The following is a 27,976-nucleotide window of genomic DNA, read 5'->3' as shown; positions in this document are numbered from 1 at the left end:
CTCCTCCAGATTGTTCATCCAGCCTATCTTATTTAGACAGACCTGCGAAGATAACAACATGCACAAAAACAAGACAGAGCAAAACCAAGCAACAAAAGAAAACAAAACAACAACAAACCAATGACAAAAACAAAACAAAACAAAACACAACAAAAAAGAAAAGCTTGTAGTTAGTTCAAGGACTGTTTGTTGGCCTTTAGGAGTGTTTTCCAGTGGAGTCTGATGGGATGCCAAGCCCTGGCCCCAAAGTCTATTTTTGTTAGTCCCTGGGGACTTCATTGCTCTGTTCCCCTTGCTGTTCTGTTTCACTCCCTTAGTGTTTTGCCTCGGTGTAGTGGGATCAGATCGGGTGCAATTCCCACACTGTGTCTCCAGCATTGTCCTCTGTAGGGCTATGGGTCAGTGAGGGATGTCATGTCTCATAGTGGGGTCAGCCATATGGTCTTCTCTGTGGATTTGTTGCCCTGAGCGGGAATATCATACTCAAGGCTTGGTGAGCCAGGATATGCTCCACCTTCATTTGCTCCCGTGTGCTCTGATCAGACATGTCCCTCTCCCTGAGCTGCAGCTTCAGTGCTGTCCTCTAAAATAAATTCTTCTAGAGGAAGGGGCAGCTGTCCACATAGTTGGGATTGGGGCCGGCCCTTCAGAACTCTCCACTGGTTCCCGACTCCATGTCGGCATGTTGCATTCACATCTTGGAGCACTGGGTTGACGTCTGGCCCCTCTTTCCCTGTGGAGATATAAACAATACCCTCCCATTGGATGGATTAGTGCCCTGTTCCCCCACTACCCATTTCTTTTTAATATTTTTCCGTTCCCCAGATTGAAGGTAAACCAGTGGCCATCTAGCTCAGAAGCAACAAAGTCCAAATGGAAGAAGCACACCAGCCTGTGTGATCACAAGGTGTACAAGGGTCAGTTATCAAGCATTAAAGAACCAAAAAATCACATCATTGTGTGCTCACCTACCAGATACGATCACTGAAGACGAATGGGTTCATAAGCAAATGTAATGAAGAATCCTTATGGTGCCAGCTATCAAAAGATATAGCGTCTGGGGTCTTAAAGGTTTGAAGGTAAACAAGTGGCCATCTAGCTCAGAAACAACAAAGGGATCAGGTATCAGGCATTAAAGGGGGAAAAATCATATAATTGTGAATGAGGGGGAGTGAGGAGTGGGGACCCAAAGCCCATCTGTAGGCAACTGGGCATCCCCTTACGAAAGGGTCGCAGGGAGGAGACCAGTTTTCCTTTAGTTCTTAAATGCTTCCTCCCCCTCACCCCCCACTACCATAATCCCAATTCTACTTTACAAATCTGGCTAGTCCAGAGGATGTGCACTGATATAGATAGGAACTGGAAACACAGGGAATCCAGGACAGATGATGCCTTCAGGACTAGTGGTGAGAGTGGCGACACCAGGAGGGTGGAGGGAGGGTGGGGTAGAGAGGGGGAACCAATAATAAGGATCTACATATAACCTCTTCCCTGTGGGACAGACAACAGAAAATTGGGTGAAGGGAAACGTTGGATAGTGTACAATATGACAAAATAATAATTTATAAATTATCAAGGGTTCATGAGAGAGGGGGGAGTGGGAAGGGAGGGGGGGGATGAGGAGCTGATGCCAGGGGCTTACGTGGAGAGCAAATGTTTTGGGAATGATGAGGGTAACAGATGTACAAATGTGCTTTATACAATTGATGTGTGTATGGATTGTGATAAGAGTTGTATGAGCCCCCAATAAAATGATTACAAAAGAAAGAAAGGAAATAAAAAAAACTAACACAGTGCCTTAGCCAAGGAAGACAATCCAATGCCTATCACTCCTTTAGAGACAATGTTATTTATGAAAGCCATTTTAATGAGACCCACGCTACTAGACAAGATATCTCTATCAATTTAGGTAATGCAAACTCTGATGATTAGATTTTAAGTCAACATGAACCTGTGGGAAAGTAGGGGTGGAATTCAACCTGCTAATCAGATCACACACAGCCTGATGATGCTTCCTTGAGTGTAGCCTTTTCATAAGCGAGAAATTGGGAAGCTCGCTTGCTGGTGAGCTCGCTCTTCATCCTCCCTGCTTGCTTGAAATCTATGTCTGCCTCCGGGGGCGGCCTCATGTGGGCTACCAACCCTAGGAGCTGTCTGTGACGCTGCCATGTTCCCACACACTTTGGATTCATGGGACTGTGTACCCACCAACCTGTGATCTCCCAGCATCTGCATCACGTTTCTGCTTCACTGTCTGCAACCACATGAGACTGAACCAGGCTCTAGGTAGGGCCTAAAGATGGACTGTACCCAGCATGTCTTCTTGACATAAAGTTCTTTCCTATACATCTAAACAAACAAGGGGCTACATCACCGCCCCAAAACTGATTATTTTTTCAAATCTATGTACTTGATTTTTTAAAAACAAAACAGCCTTATCAGCTTCAAATTACTCTCCATTCCATTTAATACATTTGTCAAATCTGTGATTCCGTCTTGGAAACATTTTTCAAACTCAGCTGTTTTTGATGACTGACAGTACCTCCCTCGTTTCTTTTTTCTTCTATGTCATCAAATCGCTGTCTTTTCATGTCCCTCTACATTCACAGAAAAAAAGAAGTCGCAAGGAGCAAAGTTTGGTGAGTAAGGAGCATGGTGCAAGAGGAATAGGCTGGTTTTTGCCCAAAGCTGTCACACTGACATGACTGCATGAGCAGGTACATTGTCTTGGTGGCAAAACCAGTCCCCATCTGTCACAAATCAGACCCACCCCTTTTTTTGGTCACACACTGTTATGTAATCTTTTCACAACTTCTAAATAGAAAGCTTGATTAAAAATCTGACCTGGTAGAAAGAACTCCAATTTCACTGTGTGTCAACATTTTCATCCATTTGGGAATTTGATGGATATCCAGGACAAAGTTTGCCATAAATGGACATTTCACCTTTTTTGAAATGAGAAAACCACCCATGCACTCCAGGTTTTCCCATAGCACTGTCCGTGTAAGCTGTGTTCAATATCACAACTGTTTCTGCAGCAGTTTTCCTGAGCAGGAAATAGAATTTCACAGCTACAGACTGTTCTCTTAAATTGGCCATCACAAAAAGAAACAAACAAATAAAACCCGTTGTTTATGTGAAACTGCTTTCATGAAAAACTTCACTGTGACCAGAGAGAACCTGCCCAGGTGTCACCACTGGGTGAACTAACCCAGAGCGATTTGCTAGATGCTCACCTAGTGGGAAAAATGTGTAACTATGAAAGCTCCACCCAGTAGCGCTTTTTTCCCCCCGATTTTGGGGGGATACCCCACGTAAGTGTCACTGCTTTTGTTTCTCGCCACGACACTACCTGATGCAGTAAATACCCTGAATAGAATACCATCAGTCAATTCTATTCAATCAATTCTGCCAAAACGAAATAATATGAACCAGCAACAAATAGCTACATTTGTAAAATTAAAACAAATAACTAAAAATAAGTGTCTAGTCCTCCTTCTCCCAAATTTCTCATGCTGACACATTACAGAATAATTTTAAGCACAGGGACAAGCCATTTAATTCACAAGGCACCAAACCCAGTGCAGATTGAATAAAATAGAGGAATTTTGGGTGGAAATCTAAATATACCATCAGCTGATTGTTCAAAAAGAGATGAATTATTGGAGGCACTACATAGTGACTTAAGCAAGACATCATGGTTTGTTGCAAACCTAGACTTCTGAGCTATTAAGGCATTTATTACAAGCACTCCATAGCTTTTGCGAGGGATCTGCTCTTAGAAAACTGAGGGTAACTTAAGGCTGAGAATGTCAAAAGCAATTTTCTCATCAGAAAGAAAAGACAAAGGATGGATATGTGAAAATCAGTTTAGCGGAGCCAGCTGCAGCACGCAGTCCGGGGCTGAAAAAAAGAAGAGCTGGGGTGTCTCCATGCGAGCACCCTTCTCTCTGCGGTAAAGGAGGAAGGCACCTGAGATGGTGCCTCCTGAGATGGAGGCCGGAAAGAGGCCAAAGCTCTCAATGAGTACATCTGCAGAAGTAAAAGGAGCCTCACTTTCATCTGACCCCACTTATACAAATAGAGTTTAAGGACCTGCCTGAAAGCTTCAGGAATGTTTTTTCTACACTAGAACTTGCTTGATGAATTTGATGGAGCCAAATTACATTTGAGGAGCTCTGGAGGTGTAATGCTTAAGTGCCTGGCTGCTAACAGAAAGGTTGATGGCTGAAACCTGCCGGATGCTCTGAGGGAGAAAGATGTGGCAGCATGCTTCCATGAATTTTGACAGCCTGGAAACCCTTAGGGACGCTCTGGTCTGTTCTATAGGGTCACTTGGAGTCAGGATTTGACTTGATTGCAATCAGTGGGGGCTTATTTCTTGGCAATTGTACTTTTTTTGAAAGGACTAAGTGGCAAGCACTATGGTGCAAGAGAAGACAAAAGAGAAACGTCACTAGTGAGCTCCCAGCTGCCGTTGCTGCTTAATGTCCTGAGGTGATTGTTGGCTGAGAATAAAGTTCCCTCTTGAACAGCAGTTCCGTCCTGTGGCCTATTCGCTGCCTAATTTCCATCAGGTGTTTAGAACAATCCCCTCTGTGGAATAATCACCCTGTGTCCCGCCCCACACCAGGGATGCTTTGCAAGAATCAGCTCAGCCATGGCACATCAATCTACTGACGTTAGGAATGATGCCTCAAGAAGACCATGTGGTAGCAATGGTACAATTCTGCTTGATCTGGTTGAGCTATGTGACATATGTATTAACTCCCAATTAATAATAAATAAATAATAGGGTTTGGTTGTTGTCGTTGCTGTTTAAAGAAGTGGGTCAAGTCCAAGGACACATTGCACTTTTACCTTGGAACCTGTACCTTTCACGGAGTGCTTTGGCATTCATCCTATGACTCACTTTCACAGTATCCAGCAAAGAAATGATTCCCCACAAGGGCACAGCAAAGAAGTGACAGAGAAATTCTAACCCAGGTCTTTCTGACCCCTGAATTCTCTGCGTTTGCCATTACATAACACAATATCCTGACATGTATTCCCTGAACAATGGTTGGAAAATGCAGCATTAAAAACACTGTGCTCCATGATATATAACTATTATGAAATAAAACATGAGAGGCAGTTTGTAATCAGCCCTTCATTTAGATTTTGGTACTTGGGCTTTCAGATGTTTTTAAATGAAAGGTCCAAAAAAGTCCACATGCATTCAATTGTGCTTGAAATGCTGCTATGAGTGAAGTCTCAATGCCTTTCATGAAAGCAAAAGCAATTCTCGAGAAGGATTATCAGGGTTCTTAATTTCTACTTTGTCTCCTCCTGAATGCTTTCAACCGAAATAAAAAAAATTAAGTTTAAGAAAACTAAGTGTCTCACACTTTCTTCAGCCTCTATCCTATACCCAGCCAACCATGAATGCCATTCTAAAATTTTGGACAAAGGGACAAGCAGTGATTAAGCTTGTGGCTCAAGATTTTGAGAAGAAATCACACTAGCTTGTCATTTTTAGAAGTAACTCCATAGCCTTGCAGTATGTTTAGCTCACACATTATCTGAGAGTTCAGGAAGGTTCAATGCTCAACCAGGATGGAGCAGAGTGCCCCTTGCTGAAATACATTTTGAGCTTTAACAATCCCCTAGTTCCCTTTAGTTGAAATCTATTAACTGTAATGAAACCCTAATACAATTCCAGGAATAAAGGTAGAATTCAGAGCCATGATATTAAAGCACAGGGATAGAGAGACAACTATTTGGCAGTACAAAGAAATACAGAAAAGGAAAGACAAGGAAAGGTCTGCATTCTCTGTTCTTCTACTCTTGAGCTTCAGGGAGGCACTAGGACCATGTCTGGATTCATCCAAGCCCATTAAGATGCACTAGGCTAGCTCATCTCTGCCCCCACCGTTTATGTTTCCTGACTGTTGAAAGGAAATGTGAAATGATCTTACTGGATCTTTCCAGTAGGTACACTGAGAATAAGTCCAGGGTAGAGACTTATAACCAACCAGAGTTGGTTCATGGAAGAATCAGGATTAAAGTCCCAGTTTACCATTTGCCAGTTTTACCAATGTCTTGCCCTCCAGTTAATTCTGACGTATATTACTCCTATTAGACAGGGTAGAATGGCCCCTTTGTGTTTTCAAGGTTGTAAATCTTTATGGGAGCAGAAAGTCTCATCTTCCTCCTGTCGAGTGACTGGTAGGTTTGTATTGCCGACCTTGAAGTTAGCAGTCCAACTTGTAACTCACTACACCACAGGGTTCCTAACTACTCCCACAGAAGGATATTAATCAGAAATCAAAATAGAAAAGATGTCTAAAGTTATGAAACAGGCAATAATTTATGATTGCAGGTCACAATGTTTCTTCCCTAAGATTGAGTTTCAATTTCACTTTGTTGAGGCCTCATCTTAATATTTGCATTCCATTTATCAGTTAGATATATTTACTCATTAGGGTAAGTTCTACTAATGAAATTTAGAACATTTTAGTAGCTACAAATATAAACCTACTCTTTCCTTGGGTAGAGAGTAATTTAAAAATTTAATGTATGTTGACCATTAAGAGTGGCTGAACTATTGAATTATATGATGTTTGGATTGTGTTGCAATAAAACTGTTAAAAAAAGAGCTCCTGGAGGGAGGGGGAAAATGAGCAATTGAAATTAAGGGCTAAAGTGGAAGGCAAATGTTTTGAGAATGATGAGGGCAACAAATGTACATATGTGCTTGACACAATGGATGTATGTATGGATTGTGATAAGAATTGTATGAGCCCCCAATAAAATCATTGTACAAAGTTTTATCAATGTAAAATTCACATATCATACACTTCCACAGTTAAGTTGCTTTTTAAAGAGTTGTAGATGCATCACCGCAATCCATTCCACTGCTCCCCGCCCCCTCCCACATTCATTATTTTGTAAACATTTTAAAATGAGATAAATGGATAGACATTAGAGTTGGAGTCTTCAGCCTCAGTCTTTCTAAAGTCTTTTTGTTTTGAAATAATGTCAAGCATACAGACAACTTACAAGACTACTACAAAAGAATTCCAGTATACTTTTTACCCACATTCAAAGTGTTTAGCCTTTTTCTTTGTTTGTCATAGTCCTCTCTCTCTTTGTATGTGTGCATATTATGTTAAATTATGTTTGTATGTTAAATTATACATATGAAGGGGCTTCAAAATGTTTGTGGAAAAATAGAAGTGAAAGATAATGAAATGTTCAATAAGAATTTTGAAATTCTCTAGCATATGCATACAGGTAAATATATGACTATGTTCTTCTTTTTTTAAAAAAGAGCTCTTATCTCAGTTTACTGTGCCTGAAGACACAATAACACAACAAAAGAGTCACAGTAATATCAGAACATGACTCCAGGCCTCTCTAGGCCTCTTCTGACCTCTTTTGAGTTCCCAGCAGTTCCCACACACTTGACTTTATATCTGGATTCTGCTTTGTCCATTCTATTTATATTATAATTCAGGTGAGTCATGACCTAGGTGAGTTCAGATGTGTCCTGTCAATGTTATACTATAGAATGCTGTCCCTGGTAAAGCCCCCTGAGGCTCCATTACCTACACCATGTAGTTGAGAATATAAAGCAATGGTCAGGGCAGACTGCCAGGATACTGACCAAAAGCCCTGGATCACAGAAAGTACAATCAACTCTAGTACAGGACCTTTCCCTAAAGTTTGGTAAAAGTCAACAAAATGAGTAAAATCTCAAGGAAATAGATTGATACAATAGCCCCAATAATGGACTCAAACACCACCAACAATGACCAAGATGGTTGAAAGCTAGACAACATGTAATGCTGCCCTATGTAGGATCACCAGGAGGCAGAATCAACTCCTTGGCAACTAACATTATGAAAAAATCAAAAGATTAAGTATTGGACTTGCATTGGGTTTCCTGCTGTGTGACTTCAATCTTCTTCTCTTCACCACATTTCCCAATTTTGACAATGAAAGATTTGACATTCACATGTCCTCCATCCAGTCAGGAAAATTTCAAGGAGATTTTGAAACATACAAAATGTTAGCAGCCATCTATTGAATCAAAACGTCTAAGGACTGGGCTCAGAAGTATACAATTATAAGCTCCCCTGGGGCTTGTGTAGTCAATGAATATAGGGCATCATTGCACTACGTGTGCTTTATAGTCCCGTCCATGTTTCTAGATAGTTCTTGCTCAGGAAACCTGGTTCAATTCTCTGCCGACAGAACAATAGTTAAATGCTTGGTTGCTAGTCAAAATGAGAGATTACATTTTACAATAAAGTTCTGTGGTACAGTTGTGCTGTTTCACACGAGGCCACAATGAGTGGAATCTACTCAATAACACCTAACAACAGTAACAAAAATAGCAATTCAAAAGCACTGATGTCACTTTGCTTACAAAGATACAATCAATCCAAGCTTTGGTCTTTCCAATGGACTCATCTGCGCGCAAAATCGGGACAATGGGAAAAGGGAGACAGAAGAAGAATGGATACATCTGAACTGTGGTATCGGCAAATAATCTTGAATATCCTTGAACTATTGACAGCCAAAAGGAAAATAATGAAACACACGTTAGGGAAAAATACAACCAGGATGCTCTTCATAAATCATATACTTTCAACACATTGTCAGGAAAGACCAATCATTGGAAAAAGACATCACGTTAGGTAGAAGATCAGTGAAAACAGGGGCATGTGAACTGGCTGAACAGCCATAAAAATGGACTCAAACACACCAGTGATCATGAAGGTGGTGGAGGATTATGCAAAGCTTAATTCTATTTAACTTGAGAGCTTCAAAAATTTGGTGGAAATAGTTCATTCTCTTTCAATTGCATTTTTCCACCAACATAAGGTATCCAGGAGTCTGAGTAGGTGAGGAGTTAACTAAACACAGCAAATAAATATAATTAATATGTTAATATTTTAATACTCAATTGACAGATAATTAGCATTTGATTTGACTACTAAAAAATCTATCTCCAGGGAATGGATCAATAGGCAAGGTGGTCAAAATGACTGAGTTGGAGGAACTTTTATCAGTCAATATTACAATAAGGATTGACAAAAGGATGGGGCTTTAATTTATGTTGCGACAAACCCCACTAAAGTAATAGGAAAAGTGAGGTTTGCAATGTCACTAAGATGCATTACTTTGTTTGCTGGTAAACACTACTTATATGACCAAGGCAAAGGACACAACCTGTAAGAGATTCCTTTTGTGACTCGGTGCCAAGGGAAGAGCAAACAAAAATAAGAGAGCGAACAGAACCATATTCAGAAAACTTTCACTCTTCAACAGTTTTACACAAAATTCAAGGACTGTACCTTATACCAGACCCTAGAAACGTATCTCTCTCCCAAGTCTCTAGAATGCATCTAATCCAGTACCATAGTGGAGATAGACAACATATGTACAGGGAAGGATAACTGCTTGGATTGGGAAAAGTAATTACTAGCAGAACTGATACTAGAACATAGGGTTTTGAATCACTATTTTCCAAGTTTGTTTTGTTTTTCTCTTCTCCCCTGCACCGCCACCCTGCCCCCACCCTAGAAACACGAAATGCTGTAATGGCAATTTATAAAAGTGACTAGTCGATGGAATTATTCCAAGAAATTCTGCAGACAAAAGGGACATTTATCAAAATAGGAAAAATGCTTTAAAGCTATTTCCCCCACCATGAGAGCTCCTTTAAGAGACAAAAAGCCATCCAAAATATGCTCCATACTCCTTTCTAAGTTAAAAAAGAAGCGACATTATTGCCTATCACATACATAATTAATATCCAGTACATTACCACAGTTTACATTCACAGTATCTTTGCTCTTATGAGATATTGTTCATCATACATATGATGTATTCAATGTCAAATTACTGTGCAAGTATATATCATCCAATAATAGCACTGTTCCTTTGGGAAAATACAACTCACTTTACAATGATTTCCTTTGCTTTGCAGTTTGCAGGAATGTATTGTGGCAAAAAGTTGAAATTACATGTCTAGTCAGTAAGTGCCTAATTTAACATGACAATATAGAAGTTGCATGAACATTTAAAATTATGCAATTGGGGGCAAAGTACTTATATTTCTGATCTTGAATTGTATATTTTTTCAAAAATTGTGATGTGGATAAAATGGAATTCCATATGCAAAATCCCTAGTGTTTATCCTGACATATAATCTAAATCATATCTATTAATTGCTAGCCATAATTAGCATTTTAATATATATGCTACATTGCTGTGAGGGTGTGTCTGTGTTATTTCTCAATTATAAAGTACATACGTGCATTTTCCTCCTAAAAATTATTATAATTATTTATATATTTTTCTATTTTTCAGTATATGAAACCCAGGATTGGTGCATCTATAGAGACAACGAATAGAATACGGGTTCCTGGGGGTGATGTAGGCACAGGGGAGAGAGGGCAAGGGGTGCTGATATCAGGAGTTCAAGAAGGAAGAAAGCGTTTTGGAATTGATTGTGGTAGCGACTGTACAACACTGCTCAATGTGACTGAACTATGGAATGATTTGCTATCTCTTTTAGCTACCAATAAAATGGTTTGGAAAAAAAGGAAGCATATGCATTAGTTCCACAGTCCTATGAAATAGATATAATAGTTTATCCTGATTTTGCAGATGAACCAAATGAGGGTCAGAGACCTTAAGTAACTTCCCTAAGGTCAGAAGACAAGTAAATGCAGAGGCCTGGGCCTGAGAGCCAGGCAAGTGTGCCATTCGACGATTTGCTTGTGCATCTTGATATTTTAGCTTATTATATTCCTATGTTCCTTCCTTATCACGTGGCCTGGATCTTTACCTCCATTAGTGCTTCTTTAACTTGCACGTTTCAATCTAGGCAGAGATGGACTTAATACCCACCCTAAATTAATAATGCCTCATAAACATGACGAAGGAAACACATTCCTAAATGAGATGAGAATCACAGATAAATGGGTCAGGATTCACAACACATATTTTAAATGGACACAATTGATTCCATAACAATTGTTATTGCAAAGACTGATAGGTGAACTGTCACATAAATTTATTAATATGAATGGGGTACTCCAAAAACCCTCAAATATTTTTCTAAACTATTTATTTAATATTTTTCACAAAACAACCTTATCACATTCAAAGTACTCTCCATTACACTTAATACATTAATCCAATCTGCGTTTCCAATCTTGGAAACATTTTTCAAACGCATCTGCGCCTTCCTCATTTTTTCTTCACCTCTTCTATGTTGTCAAACTGCTATTCTTTCACGTCCCTCTGCATTCTTGGAAAGCAAAAGATATTACATGGGGGTGAGGTCAGGTGAGTCAGGTGCGTGGGGCAAGAGAGGCATTTTTTTGCTGAAAACTGGCACAGTGAGATGGCTGCGTGAGCAGGTACATTGTTGTGGTGGCAAAACCAGTCCCCTGTTTGTCCAAAATCAGGCCTTTTTCTTGTTGCGCATGGCTACCTAATTTTTTCAGAACGTCTAACTATAAAGCTTGATTAACAGTCTGACCTAGTGGAATGAACTCCAAATGCACTATCCCCCTCACATCAAAAAACAACAACAAAAAATAAACATCTTCTTGATCTTTGATTTTACTTGATATGCTTTTTGTGGGGAGAGGTGACAATGGTGGCTTCCACTGCCTTGACTGATGTTTGCTTTGGGGATCCTGAGAATAGCAAGATGTCTCCATGCCAGTAATGACCTTGGAAAAAAGTCTGGGTTGCTTCAGAGCTATTCTTTCAAAGCAAGGCTTGTTTCCAGTTGACGCTTTTTTTGTTGGTCAGTCAGAACCGAAGGCACAAATTTCACACCAACCCTTCTCATTTCCAACTCATCTATTAAAATTCGCTGAACTGAGTTCCAAGGTAGTCCAGCTAACTTCCCTGTCTCTTCAGCGGTCCGCCATTGCTGTTCTTCAAGCAAGAATTTTGTTGATATCTTCAAGTGCATGAATTTGTTGACATTTTCAACCATATGGGAAGGTGACTGATGTCCAGAATGAGGCTTGTCATCAATTGACATTTCACCTTTTTTGAAATAAGAAAACCACTTGTACACTTGGGTTTTTCCCATAGTACTGTCCTTGTAAACTGTGTTCAACATCACAACAGATTCTGCGGCATTTTTCCCAAGCAGGGAAGAACATTTAACAGCTGCATGCTATTCTCCTAAATCAGCCATCAAAAAAATGAGATTTGAGACAAACTGCTTTCACAATAAAATTCATTGTGACCAGAGAGAACCTTCCTAGGTGACGTCACTAGGTGCATTAACCTAGAGTGAGTTGCTGCATGCTTGCCTAGTGGGAAAAATGCATACTAATGAAGTTCTGATCAACAGAGCCTTTTTCCATTTTTTTTGGAGTAGCCTCTTGTATTTTTGTTTCACAGTATTTTTGACGTACTCCCTATAGTTGGGGAAATATATCAAGGTAACAGCAATAAGAAATGTAAAGAGTGTTAATATTAATTTCTGATAAAAGATATTTTAAGGCACCAAAATATGAGGCAAAAGTAGGATCAAAGGGTCATTCGAACAAAAAGATAGAACTCAATATTTATGCATATAATGAAAATGTTTCAAAATAAATTAATCAAATTCTTACAAATTGAAGAGAAAAGTAGACAACTGTACAATAATACTACCCATGCACTGCCATCAAGTAGTTTTTGACTCATATCAACCCTATAGGACAGGGTTGAACTGCTCCGAGGGTTTCCAAAACAGTAAGACTCTTTCTACTCTTCACCATGATTGGAAGATTCTTTTTCACTGTTTACCAGAGTAGAAATCCTTGTCTTTATCCAGAGGAGCTGTGGTGGATTGGAACTATTGACCAATGCATAACCACGATGCCACCAGGGCTTCCCTACAATAATAGGAGGGGCCTTTAATACACCACTTTCAAATGACAAAGCTCCACAAACATACAGAAGAGCCAAATATTAATGACCTGAAAGACATACGTAGAGTACAAACTCCAAAACAACATAATATACATTTTCCCCCCAAATCACAGATAATTTCCAGAACAGGTCATATATTTGGCAAGAATGTCAACTTATTATGAAACATTTTCTGAGATCACAATGCAATAAAATTTTAAAAAATCAGCAATAGGAAGATCAAAGAAATAAAATACACAGACACTGCATACCATACTACTTAACTCTTGGGTAATATAGGAAATGAAAATAAAAATATTTAATCAAACCAGAAAGAAAACACAACACATCAAAACCTTTGGGAAAGAGTAGAAGCAATACTCAGAAGGAAATTTATAGAATTAATTATCATTATCCAGCTATTTATCTTCCAAATTTCTTGCTATAAACAAGTGAGTCCTTGCACCATGTCATCAGCAGGTTGAAACGGTTTAATTGGTATTCTATCAATTCCTGGCGCCTAGTCTAATGCCTTTGATGTAGCTTGGACTTCTTCCTTCAGCACCATTGATACTTGTTTAGATTACCTATTGAAATAGTGGCATGTAGACTGGTTATTTTTGATACAAGGATTCTGTGTCTTCTTTCTGTCTTCTTTGAGTGCTTCCTGCATCATTCAATCTTTTGCCCATAGACTCTTTCTGTATTGCAACTTTCGGGTTTATTTTTTTCTGGAGCTCTTTCACTTTAAGATCTGCTGAGCATGTGCTTCCTTTTTGGTTTTCTAACTCTAGTCTTTTCGTATTTTATAATCATATTTTACTTCACCTTCTTGAGCTGCCATTTGGAATTTTCTGTTCACCTCTCTAACGTCATCATTTCTTCCACTTGAGTTAGCTGCTCTATGGTTAAGAGCAAGTTTCAGAGGCTCTGCTGACATCCGCTTTGATTTTTTTCTTTCTTGTCTATGTACTGACCTTTGGTGTTCTTCCTGTATAATGTCCTTGATGTCATCCAAGAGCTCAAGTTTCATGTCATTAGTGTTCAATGCACCGAATCTGTTCTTGAGATGTTCTTGATATTCAGGTGAGATAGACTTAAGGTCATATTTTGGCTCTCTGGGACTTGATTTTATTTTCTGCAGCTACAATCTCTATTTATATATAAGTAATTGGCAATCTGTTCCATAGTAGGCCCCTGGCCTGGTTTGAAAGTTTCTGATTTTGGGATTCTCCATCATCTCTTCCCTGAAATATAGTCTATTTGATTCCTGTGTATTCCATCTAGCAAATTATGCATGCATAGTCATAGATTGTGTTGTTAACAAAGGTGTTTGCAGTGAAGGAGTCGTTGGTCTTGCAAAATTATCATGTGATTTCCTACCCATGGGTGGAAACACCCAGAACTTTCCATTAAAAAACCAGCAAAACAGAAAGTAGTGTCAAACCAAACACCTTGAGGGAATGAGAGTCTGGGTCTAGAGGATCAGAAACATAGTGTCAGGGAACAATAAGGTGAACTGGCATAACATAATTCACAACCATCTGTATTGAATGAAGTACAGCCAGAATGCTCCTGAGAAGGAAGGATGGGAAGATGAGGTTTCAAGTACTTTAGACATGCTATGAGGACAGGGTAATTTCTGGGGAAGGACATCACGCTTGATAAAATTGAGGTTCGGCAAAAATGAGGAAGATCTTCAACAAAATAAACTGAGACAATGGCTACAGCAATGAAATTGGTTCAAAAATAGTAACAATTGTGAGGATGGCACCTCACAGCCACAGTTCACCAAAGCAATGATCTACAAGCTACTTTGGGGAATTGTCACTAGGGTCGGAAAAGTTCAAGGGCAGTCGTCTAAGGTGCAAATATTGGTCTCTCTCCCTGAGGCGAAGAGCAGAGAAACGCTAATCGAAAGAGACATAGAAACAATTAGTCCTATGGTCTATGTGGAGACATCAGTCTCCACAACTCTGAGAGCAGAACTAAAATGTGCCAACTGCTCTGAGAAGGCTCACCTACAAAAATCCTGGTTAGAATGGAAGAAAAAGTAGAAAAAATCTCAAAATCATAAGAAATCTTGCTTACCAGCAGGACCCCGAAGACTATGGACCTGACCCCTCCCATCTAGAACTGAACTCACAGCCAAGTCAGAAACATCGAACATATAATATCAAAAGTGCAGCGTTTACCCAAGAAACTAAGGACAGCGTGTTAGGAAAGAAGAAGGGATGGAAAGCGGAAACCCACGGAGGACGTGGGCTAAGTGATGGTATATTGACAGGATTGCAGTGAATGAGATTACACCAAATGATAGTTTGCAGAACTATGATTTGCTTTGTAAAGTGTCACCTAGTTCACAATAATAAGTGTTTTGTTTTGTTTCATTTTTAAGTAAGACTATCTGAGCACTGAAACACTAAATGATATGAGCAAGAAAGAGAGAATGGACAATCCCCATGACCTTTTTGAGTACCCCCCAAGGTCTCTTTGAAAAACATTCCCAACGTTTAAGAAGGGGCACCCTTTCCAGGGATGGGAGAATTGGTGTTGCCCTGTGCATAGTCTGTAACTTGTTTACAGGACGAAGAAATCTGTCTTGGAAAAGTACAGCCAGAATGTGCCTGAGAAGTGATGATGGAGACATCATCAGGAGAAATCAGTCCTTGGCAAATGACATCATGCTCGTTAAAGTAGAATGGTAGTGAAAAAAAGGAAGACCTTCAACTAGATGGACTGACCGTAGCTGCCACAAAGGGTTCAAGCACAACTACTGTGAAGATGTGGAAGGACCGGGCAATGCTACATAGTTGTACATAGTCTGTTGTACATAGTCTCAAGATGAGTCAGAACTGACTTGAAGGCACCTTACGACACGCTAGTAGCCCCATAGGAAAAGACTGGCTTCTTCATAAAAGAGTTAATGAATACATTGCACTAGTGCCAAATGTGCATCTTTCATTTCAGAAGGTTGTGGAGAATTATCCCAATGATAGCAGGCATATTTATTTAATAGGGAAATTCTACTCAAAACATATTTATTGAAAGTCTAAGATAACTACTAGCATAAATATTGGTGCTTTAAACCCACCTAGTTTTGCTTCAGAAGACAGAACTAGCAATCTGTCTCTGAATCGTCACAGCTTAACCACCCTACGGAGGGAGCCCACTCCTACTCAGCGCACTCGGGCTCCCCCGAGTCTTAAAAGAATGGACAACAGCTACCAACAATAACAAATGCTGTAATAGAGAGGCAAAGATGGTTATCTACAAGTTAGAAACTGTATGCACTGTAATTCATCGAAGAAATATAATCTGAAAATTCAGAGAAAGCCCATAGATGGCAATATTCAGAACTTTCCATTAAAAAACTGCAAAACAAAAACTAGTGTCTTCAAGACAGAAGACATAGGCAAGTTAGATCATATTTTCACATATTATGCACCTGCATAAATAGCACACATATGCATATAACTTTCAGAGTACATATAGGGATTATGTGGCTTGGGGGATGAGGGGAAATATAACGTATGCAATTTTCATTAAAATGCAGTATATGAACATATGTGCATAAACAACTAGATAATCTAGATGAGGATATTACTTGAGAATCAAGAGCTTTGTCCTATATGATCCAGATTCCTTTGTTTGCAAACATAGCCTAACCATGATGTGCTGTCCCGGGTGAATGTTTTAATAACTAAAGGTATGCAAAAAAACATCCAACACATCTTCAACACGAAGCAGTTGTCAAACTCATAAACTCAAGTTGCTCAAAGGCCAACTAGAATCTATTCACATTCATAATTTTCTTTATTAATAGCAAATAGTAAGGCACTAAGACAAAGCATTTAACATTAATTCACGTAGTGGTGGCAGTTCAACACACTAATTCAGCTTGCTGCTGTCAAGAGCCCTTATTAGTCAGATCTAAAAATAAAGGGATTTCTTCCAATGATTCATCAGGCTATTTCCTAATCAATGGTAAATAACTGACAAAATGGCTTTGACTTCAAAAGTTTAATAACTTTGATTTAAGAATTTTCTCTTTTTTTAAGCGAAATTGCACATTCAATCTTGATTTAATTTATGTGGGGTCCCGACACTTGTCTTATTAATAACCAGAAGAAGTATTGAATGTTAACACAAACGAGTTTGCCCCACCCATTTTTGACACCAGGAAGTGAATACGCACTACAGGTTAATGAAGTCCTGCATTGAGTACACTTCCTCTATTACTTCGGTTCCTGCCAAAGACTGAATTTGAGCACATGTAAGCTTTAGTAGGAACTCTTCAGTAGTCAAGTGTACATGTGGTCTGAGAAGAAACCAAATGCTCATTGGGTACAAACTATTCATATTGAGACACACTGTTTTTGGATATGCCCTCTATTTTCTGATCTACCTGTGGCCTTTATTCTCCTCACTTCCTGCGGACTTTTAGTGCCAGTCTTTCATCTTTCATCCACTGCCCAGAAAGCCAGTGATATGAAGAACAACTTTGGAAGTCAGAAGAAACTGTGGAAAACACCCTCCCTTTATTTTCCAAGGGCCCTTACATACCACGCTTAACCTAACACATGACGACCACTCGAGGTAATTTCCTAAAGAAAAGAAAGTTGTTAGAAATGTTTTCCTGAGAGATGAGGGAATGAGGGGCTCATGTCCCTCAGAATGAAGTGAGAGAAAACGCCCAAATGGCGTTTTCTCTCTTCTCCCAAGAAGCAAGCAACCATAGAGTGGCGACCTCGCGAGTGGGGCTGGGACAGCTGCAACACACTTTCACTTGAATGAATAGGCAGTTACCAGGGCATTTGCAAAAATGAAAGTGTTGGATCTCTAACATGAACAGAGATCGCAGAAGTAGCATTTCATAGCAGACAGTGAGGGTACGAGTAGCAGTGGTACTGTGTAGGCTGATTTGCAGCGCTTGCTGACATTGAAATGGGAAACTCTTGACAATGTCTATGTTCTGATCAAGGCTGCCAACACTCAGATATGAGACCAACCTACCTTTGCAGGCAGAATCTGAGGCCCAGAGCAAATTAGCAACATTTCTGCTGGCACAAGACTCACACAGGTCCTGTTCCTGAAAGCTGGGACCTTTGCTTCAGCATTTTTCTGTGCGTTCCACGGTGTTATTGTGTTCTGCTCTTCTTTTCTGACTTTCTGAAACACAAACACAAGGACTGACGCTCGCACATCACCACTACAGCTTTCTTTAGTGTGTATCATCTGAGGAAAGCATCGGGGGGGAGGGGGGGATCCTTTAATATCTGAGACTCACCTCTGATCTCAGCTTCTCAGTCAGAAATAACACTAAGATCCCCACAGGCCTGTCAACCCCTTTTATAAAATGTGCCATTTAAAAATGGGTTGAGTCGGACTGGGAGGTACACCCTCTTGACTTCCGTCACTCTAGACCTAAAGGCAATAAGCATTGAAAATCACATGAATGTTCATCAGTTCAGCACAGGTGAGCAGCCCCAGATACGTTGGGAGCTAGGCTCTACTAAAAAGCCAGACCAGAGAATTGAAACCAACATCTAGGAGGGTGTTGAGATCCAATCGAGCTGAGAGGAAGGACTAAGAAGTGGAAGAAGGGGGGACGTGATGGTGGGGCTAGAGGAGACAAAAAGAAACAGAGGAGGATTGAAGGCAGACCTGACCCCATAGGCCTCTCAGAGTGTCCCGTGCCAGAGCGAACTGTGACCCCGAACCATTGCCTGGCTCTGTCCCACGGGCGTCGGCACTGAAGTGGGTTGCACAGTGAGAGAAAAAAAAGAAACAGAGGAAAGCTTTAGGAAATAAAGCTATAGATAAAGCTATTTACAGAGGTATATACTTATGTAAATACACTAATCCATAAAAATAGAGGTATTAGTCTATGTACATGTATTTATAAGGCAATACACTGAAGCTGCAGATGGGCCTTGGGCCTCAGCTCATAACCCCCCTCAATACAAGAACACTTTGTTCTAATAAAATGGCATTTTGTGATGCTAACTGTCCCCAACCACGCCCCCACCCCCAACACTATCACGGAAGACAAAATGGGTGCATAAGCAGATGTAGTGAAGACAGCGGATGGTGCCAGTCTATTAAAATATATAGCATCTGTGGTCGTAAAGGCTTGAAGTTAAAAATAGCCATCCAACAGTGAAGCAATAAGCCCACATGGAAGAAGCACGCAAGCTGGTGTGATCATGAGGTGCCACCAGGACTGGGTAACAGGCATCAGAAGATTCATAATAAACAACAAAGAGAAACATGTTGGTGAAAATGATGGGGTTGGTAGCAGAGCCCCAAAGCCCACGTGGACAATGGACCATCCACCTATTGAGGGGCTGCAGAGAGGGGATGAGTTAATCAGGGTGCAGTAGAGCACTGATGGATCACTCGATATACCTCTGATCCCTTGAGGCCTCTTTACCCCCCATTATCATGACCCCAGTGCTGCTTCCCACTATGGAGTGGACGGGGGCATGTCCATAGGTGTAGGCAAGAGAGAAAACTCACGACACACGGAACCCAGGAACAGGAATGGGAATAGCGATACCAAAAGGGTAGAGAGAAGTGGGGGAGAGGTGGGGAGGAAGGGGTTACCCATCAAAATGAATGGCACATAGCCACACACTCCCAGTCAGGGGAGAGAACAATAGCAACCAGAGGAGAAGGGACACAGTGGTCAGTGTGAGATATGAAAACAATTACAATCTATAATCTATCAAGGGACAACGAGGTTCAGGGGGTGGGCAGGGAGGAGCTGATCCCAAGGGCTCAATAGAAAGTAAATGTCAAGAAAAGAACAATGGCAATGTATGTACTACTAGTATGTCTGATCCAATTGATGCATGGATTGTAACAAGAGTTGTAAGAGCCCCCAGTAAAATGATCTCATAAAAAAGAAGGAGGAGGAGGAGGAGGAGGAGCTATGAGCCTCCTGCTTGAAGGGAAGTCAGCCCAGTGATAGTGCAGTTAGCCAGCCCCAAAGACATCACAGAATTTTAGAACAGGAAACCTAGCACTAGTGCAAGTCCAATGGGCTCAGAGTTGTGGTTTTCACTTATGACTGTCTCTCTCTCTTTTTTATTATAATAAATCATTTTATTGGGAGCTCTGACAGCCCTTATAACAATCCACATACCATTTGTATTCAATGCATTTGTACATATGTTGCCATCATCATTTTTAAAACCTTTTCTTTCTACTTGAGCCCTTGGTATCAGCTCCTCTTTTTTTCTCTCTTTCCCCAACCCTCCTACCCTCATGAATCCTTGATAATTTATAAATCATTTTTATTTTCATATGTTACACCACCCATGGACTCCCTTCACCCACATTTCTGCTGTTCATTACTCTGGGGGCAGGTATGCATTGATCATCACTATCGGTTCCCCGTTTATCCCCCTTTTCCTTCCCACCTTCCCCCTACCCTCATGCTATCGCTACTCCCATTATTGTTCCTGAGGGGAGTATCAGTTCTGGATTCCAAGTGTCGAGAGCTCTTATCTGTACCAGTGTACATGCTCCGGTCTACCTGGATTTGTAAGGTAGAAGTGGGGTCATGATAGTGGGAGGAGGAAGCATTAAAGAGCTAGAGGAATGTTGTGTATTTCATCGGTAATATATTGCACCCTGACAGTGAGGCCTGTGGGGCCGGCCTCTATCCCAGCTGTATCGACATCCCCCCTCTTCAGAAGAATGCTCTACAGAGGACAGCACTGAAGATAGAGTCTGGGGAGAGTGGCAGGTCTGACCAGACCAACTGAGCAAACTAAGTAGGAAAGAGAGAGAGTGGACAGCATCCTGGCCCACCTACCTTCGAGGAGGACATTCCTGCTTGGAGCAGCCAATGCACAGAGAGGACCATAGGGTCGGCCTCACCATGAGACACAACAACCCCTTATTGGCCCATAGCACTACCGGGGGCAGCACCGGAGACACACTCTGGGAATTGTGTCCACTCTGACCCCTCCACACTGCACACCAGGGTGTAACACGAAGGGAGGACAACAGAGCAGCAAGAGGAACAAAGCAACAAAGTTCCTGAGAAATAGACTTTGGACTGGGGGTGGGAGTGGAGTGAGGGCTTGGCACTGTACCAGACTAAATTGTAAAGCATTCATAAGGGTCACCAGACTGACGTAGAACTATTCATAGACTACTTTTTGTTTTTCCTTTTCTTTTTTTTATGTCTATCGATATAAGATAGGCTGGATAAACAATCCTGAGGAGAAAACAATGGGACCAATGATTCTGAGGGAAAATGGAAGAGAAGGAGGTAGGAGAAAGGGAGTGGGGAGGCAACAAATCCAGGAACAGGGGAACAACAAGAGATGTAAAATGGTAAGGAGTGCATAGAAAGGCAGGTGGGGTTGATCAAGTGCAATGTATCAGAGAGGAAGTACACAAAGCTGAAAGGAGGTCAAATATGATAATGGTACAGGAGGAAAGTAAAAGGAAATAGAGGTAAGAACTAGGAGGCAAAAGACATTTATAGAGGTGTAAACTAGGCATGTACATATGTAAATATATTAATATACAGCAATAGGGATATAGGTCTAAGTACATATATTTATAGGTTAATATTAATGTAGCAGATGGACGTTGGGTCTGTACTCAAATCCTCCCTCAAAGAAAGAACACTTTGGTCTTATAACCTGCCATTCTGTGATGCTCACCTTCCCAACACGATCGCTAAAGACAAAATGGGTGCATAAGCTAATGTGGTGAAGAAAGCTGTTGGTGCCGGGCTATGACAAGATATAGTGTCTGGGGCTTTAAAACCTTGAAGTTAAACAAGCAGCCATCTAGCAGGGAAGCAAAAAAGTCCACATGGAAGAAGCAAACCCACCCACGTTATCGACGGGATCAGGTTACCAGGCATCAGAAAACCCCAAACAACCATTTTTATATGAATGACGAGGCTCTAAAAGGAGACCCAAACCCCATCTGTAGAAAATTGGATATCCCCTCACAGAAGGGTCACAAGGAAGGCACATCTCTTAACAAAGAGAAGAGAGCCTCTTTGTGTTGATGATGTTATCATGTCCTGCTCATTGTTTAGTGTTCTGGAGCCATCCCAGTGACCTGAGGTCACAACAGTTCACTCATTGCTTGGGGTAAGAGACAACTAGCAGCATACTTCCTGTTCTAGCAGCAGTATGCTCAGCATTTTTCATATATTCTTTTTGAGTTCTCATCACAGTTCTAGTACAAGATTGTGATTACAAAACTGTCATTGTAGAAGCTTAAATGTGGAAGAGTGGACTTAGGGGGAGGCACTTCTGGACTGGGACACAGTGGCCAGACTTAAGTCCCTTAGAGGTTTTGCTGTGTAAAGCACAGAACAAGTAAATACTCTTCTCCTAGATACATTTTATCAGACACCAGGAAGGATGAGAACAAGATGACTTTGGGAGACTGACCAGATGAGATGCTGCTGTAATTGTTAGGTGCCATAGGGTTAGTGCCAACTCCAGTACCCTTATGTACAACAGAACAAAACATTGCCCCATCCTGTGCCATCCTCATCATTGTTCTTATGTTTGAGCCTATTGTTGCAGACATTGTGTTGATCCATGATGTCTAGGGCCTTGCTCTTTTTTTGCTGCCACTCTACTTTAGCAAGCATGATGCCCTTCTCCAGTGACTGGTCTCTCCTAACAACATACCAATGTATGTGAGAAGATGTCTCCCCATCTGTCCTTCTAAGGAGCACATCGTGGTTATACTCTCTCAAGACAGATTTGTTTATTCATTTGGCAGTCCACGGTATCTTTAATATTCTTCATCATCAACCATAATTCAAACACGTCAATTCTCCATCAGTCTTCTTATTCAATGTACAACTTTGGCATGCATATGAGGTGAATGAAAATCCCATGGCTTGGGCCAAGGTGCACCTTTGTCCTCAAAGTGACATCCTGCCTTTCCAACAATTTAAAGAGGTTTTGTACAGCAGATTTACCAAATAAAATGCAATGTGTCCTTTGATCTCTTCACTGATGCTTCCACGGGAATTGATTGTGGATCCTACCCAGATGAAATCCTTGATAATTTCAATCCTTTCTCCATTTATCATGATGTTACCTATTGGACCAGTTGTAATCCCCACTGAAGGCTGCAATCCTTGATCCTCAACATCAAGTGCTTCAAGTCCTCCTCACTTTTAGGTAAGCAAGGTTGTGACATCTGCATATCGCAGGTGGTAACAAGTGTTCCTCTAATCCAGATGCCACATTCTTCTTCATATAATTCAGTTTCACTGAATATTTGCTCAGCATACCGATTGAATAAGTATAGTGAGAGGATACAACACTGATTCACAACTTTCTCACTTTTAAACCATGCAGTATTTTCTTCTTCTGTTCAACAACTGCCTCTTGTACAAGTTCCATACCATCACAATAAAATGTTCTGGAATATTCATTCTTGTCAAGGATATTCATAGGTAATTATGATTCACACAGTCAAATGTCTTAGCATAGTCAATAAAATGCAAGAAAACATCTTTTTGTTAATCTCTGCTTTCAGCCATGACATCAGCAATGATAGTCCATGTTCTATGTCCTCTTCCAAACTCGGCTTGCATCTCTATTAAATATTCTTCAGCAAAATTTTACTCCCATGCATGCTGATGATATTTACCTATAGTTAGAATACTCTGTTGGGTATCTTTTCTTTAGCGTGGGCACAGATGTGGATCTCTTCAAGTCAGTTGGCCAAATGGCTGTCTTCCAATTTTCCTGGCATGAGGGTTTTCCATTGCTTCATTAGCTTGTTGAAACATTTCAGTTGGTATTTCAACAATTCCTGGCCTTGGTTAATATTTTCACTGCAGCTTGAACTTAGACCTTCAGTACTATTGGTTCTTGCTCATCTGCTACCTCTAGAAATGGTGGAATATCTACTAGTTCTTTTTGGTATAGTGGCTCTCTGTATTCTCTTCACTTTCTTTGGATGCTTCCTGCATCATTCAATATTTTGGCTATAGATTCGATATTGCTACTCATGGCTTGAATTGTTTCTTTACTTCTTTAAGTTTGAGATATTTTGCATTTGTTCTTACTTTTTGGTTTTCTAATTCTAAGTCTTTTTACATTTCAGTATAATATTTTACTTCGTCTTCTCAAACTGCCCTTGAAATAGTCTGTCTAGCTCTTTGGCTTCATCCTTACTACCATTTGCCTTAGCTGTTCTATGGTTAAGAGTAAGCTTCATAGCTTCCACACTGATTTTTTTTCCTTTCCTGTCTTCTTAATGACCTTTTTTTGCTTCATGCATAATGTTCTTGATGTCATTTCACAGATCACCAGGTCTTCTTTCATTATTGTTCAAAGTGTCAAGTCTGTTCTTGAGATGGTTTCAAAATTCAGGTAGGGTCCACTCAAGGTTGCATTTTGGCTCTCATGGATTATTTTCATTTTCTTCCATTTCAACCTGAACTTATATATGAGCAAATGATGGTTGGTTCCACAGTTAGTTCTGGCCTGGTTTTAGCTGCTGATATTGAACATTTCTATTTTCTTTTCCAACAACTATAGTCAAGTTTTGTGCATTCCATCTGAAGACATCCACATTTCTGTTGTTGAAAAACAGATACATGCAATGAAGACATTGTTGGTCTTGCAAAAATTCTGCCCACATTTTGCAATTTTGTTGAAAAACAGATACATGCAATGAAGACATTGTTGGTCTTGCAAAATTCTATCACTCAATCTCCAGCTTCACTTCTATCACAAAGGCCACATTTTTTCCAACTTCTTTTTCTTCTTTTTGTTTCCAACCTTTGCCTTCCAATTGCCAATATTTATCAATGCATGTTGATTGCATGTTTGATCAATTTCTGACTAAAGATGTTGGTAGAAGTCTTCAATTTCTGCATCAATAGTTTTAGTGTTTGGCAGATAAATTCGAATAATATTTGTATTGACTGAATTTCCTTATATGCATCTGTCATTCACAACATAGTAAACTATATGATTTTCTGATTAAAAATGGCCAATACCAGTCAATTTTCACTCACTAATACCTAGAATATTGATATTTATGTATTCCCTTTCATTTTTTGCATCTCCAATGATCTTATATTCATACTTTACTTATTTCAATTTCCAATTATTAACTGATGTTTGCAGTTGTTTTTTCCCATGCCCAATCAGGTAATGAAGGTCCCCGAGGCTTTACTCCATGTACATGATTATGATTATTTGAGAAGGCAGGTCTTCTCTTAGTCACATCTTAAGTGCCTTCTACCCTGAGGGGCTCATCTTCTGGCTCTATCTGACAATGCTCCATTTCCATTCATGAGGTTTTCAGTAACTGACAATGTTTTGATACTATCATAAGATTTTCTGTGGCTACCCTCAGAAATCGATAGCCTAGTCTTTCTTCTTTGTAATATGTTCTTAGTCTGGTTGTTCTGCTGAAACCTATTCACTTTGGGTGACCCTGCTGGCATTTGAAATACCAGTGACATTGCTTCCAGCATCACAGCAACACACAAGTTATCACAGTAAGACAAATTGACAGACAAGTTATGTATTGTGTGGGTGGGACTATGCAAATAATGTGTACAGAACCCTAATATGGGGGGTAGTTTTGCCAATTGGTTTAAAATTAACCATTCCAGAGGTAAGAAGAGGGTCCTCACTGCCACCAAGAATTAAGGTATAGGAATAAAGTTCATTATTTGGACCTGGCATTCCTGAGCAGAGGATCTCCTAGACTCAGGAGACAGAAAAAGTGTGAGATAATTAAGAATGGAGAGAGTGGGAAATGAGGAAAAAGCAGTGTAGCAGTAGCAGCAGAACCAGTAGGCTGCAAGGAGAAGCAACAGTGGGCTTTACAATCCACAAAGTGAGAGAGTCAAGTGCCTTTGGGCTAAGGTCTACTGGCAGAGTGGGGTGTCTTTGGGGACTTATCAGTGGAGGTAAACAGCTTTGTAGGGCTTGCCCAAGCAGGGCAGAGGCCCAGGAAAGGCTGAAACAATAAGAGGCCAAAGGCCAGGGGATGACTGTCTGTGGGCATGACTGAGTAGCTGCCCTTACTGAATAAATCTATTCAGAGTGGTTCCTTATCCTGAGTATAACCTGCTACTTCTCCCAGTGAACTCAGTAGTCCTAAGTATAGCCATGTCTCATTTTATTTTGTTCCTCCTTATTTGGCTTTGCAGATACTGTTCAGTTTGTTTGTTTTAGAAATGGAAAGTCCATGGCCAGCCTGTATGCTGTCTCTCTGCACCATTCTTGCAACAACACACAAGCACTTCATGTCTCTGTGTCACATTTTGGTAATTTTCACAATATATCAAATGCTTCCATCATGCTATCACATATTTAACATATTACCCACACTATCCACTGCTATTGAGTTGATTCCAAAGTATAGTCTCCCTATAGAACGAGTTAAAACTGAGACATACAGTTTCCATGACAATAAATGTTTACAGTAGCAAATAGCCTAATCTTTCCCTCTCACAGAGCAGCTAGTGGATTTGAACTGCCAACCTGTGGCTAGCATCTAAAGGCTTAACACAAAAATTATTAACCTAGGGCTCCTAATGAACTGTAGTAAAATGTAAACATAACTGTCATATATACTAGGAAAGCAAGAAATTCACATGACTCACTAGTTTTGTGATACTCATCTTATTGTGGTGGTCTGAAACCCACAGCACAATATCTCCATGTCATGTCTATATTGTCAAGGAGAAGGAGGAAGTGCCAAGAGAATAATGGTTGGTGTCAGAATTGGTAAAACAAAGGTTGGATATATCTGACTTCCATCTCATTGGAATCGGTCTGCATTATTGCTCTGATTCTCCTTTCCCTTTGGGAAGTTAGAGGTCTGATACTCCATTAGTTCCCTCCCTCTGTGCACCAGCTTTAAAAGAAATTCTGTGGGTAGAAATCATAGTTCTTTCCCACCTCTCATGAGCTTCTACCTATGTGAGGAGGAATGATTCATCAGGTTGGTTTAGGTGGTGTATTAGGCCGTGTTGACTAGAGAAACAAATCCTGTGACACTCATAAATGCGTGAGAGCCTTATATCAAGAAGTAAGTATATATCAAGAAAACATCCCAGCCCATTCCAGATCAAGTCTGTAAATCTGATACTATTCCATAATTCCCTCTTTCAGACTCACACAGCCACATGCAATGATAAAAAATACAGGAAAATCCCAGGCTGGTGGGTGAAAGTCTTGTGGATCCAATTGCAGTGGAAGCATCATTGGTCTGCTCAGGCCTCAGCATGGCTCTTCACATAGAGCTCCCACAGCCTTAGAGGGTGAGCAATCTATGACTGTTCAAGAGCTAGACTATGGTTCCCATTACACCTACATGGAAGGGCCTTGATCTCCATCAGACATCTAGCTATGCAATTTGAAATAGTATTTTGATTTCCAGACTGTAACTTTTTCTCAAATGATTCATATCAGGGAAGAGGAAAAGAATTTGGTGAACTATTATTTCCTTTAAACTTGAGAGCATGTAATTTTAGCACATTTTGGAAGAGAATATTCAGATTTAAGGAATGTATGCACCTTGCCTTGGGTAGCCATTCAATAGTTTGCCCGATTCTACATAAGGAGTATTCTTAATCACATCCTAGTTACATGGGCAGCCCTAGTGTCACAGTGGCTGCTAAACACATGAGCTGTAGTTTGAAACCATCAGCTTTTCCTCAGGAGCAAGATGAGGTTTTCTACTTCAGTTAAGTCTTGGGAACCTACAGAGGCAGTTGTATCCCATAGAATTGCTGTGATTTTTAAAATTTGCTTACTCACAACAATCTATTATCACCAAAAGACAGTATCAATGATTACCACATTGTTTCATACCCTATACGCATGGGTTTGTTGACTCGAGTTTATTAAAGTACTTAAAGGCACAATTCACAATCGCCAAGACTTGGAAACAACCTAAGTTTCCATCGATTGGTGAGTGGATTAGTAAACTCTGGCACATACACACAATGGAGTACTATGCAGCACTGAAAAGCCCGGTCGATTGCATGAAGCACCTCACATCGTGGGAAGAACTG

At 40.4% G+C, this 27,976-nt stretch overlaps 1 protein-coding gene and 1 non-coding gene across 2 annotated transcripts in view; one reads left to right on the top strand and one right to left on the bottom strand.

Moving 5' to 3' along the window:
• The window catches only part of LOC123521485, a 234,332-nt gene that overhangs the window by 108,046 nt on the left and 98,310 nt on the right, over positions 1–27,976 (bottom strand). The window contains exon 3 of the mRNA XM_045288347.1: positions 17,938–18,093. Coding sequence (XP_045144282.1) covers positions 17,938–18,093 — 156 coding nt within the window. The remainder of the gene's footprint in view (positions 1–17,937; positions 18,094–27,976) is intronic.
• Positions 18,564–18,696, top strand: LOC115869075. The gene has a single exon (XR_004045982.1). It is a non-coding gene; the product is annotated as a small nucleolar RNA SNORA42/SNORA80 family (small nucleolar RNA).

Source organism: Echinops telfairi, unplaced genomic scaffold (genome assembly GCF_000313985.2).
Source record: "Echinops telfairi isolate 266 unplaced genomic scaffold, ASM31398v2 ScPeMD7_20;HRSCAF=75, whole genome shotgun sequence".
In the NCBI taxonomy this organism is placed as follows: Eukaryota; Metazoa; Chordata; class Mammalia; order Afrosoricida; family Tenrecidae; genus Echinops; species Echinops telfairi.
Note: the sequence above shows the minus strand (reverse complement) of the source record. Positions and strands in the feature narration are given on the sequence as shown.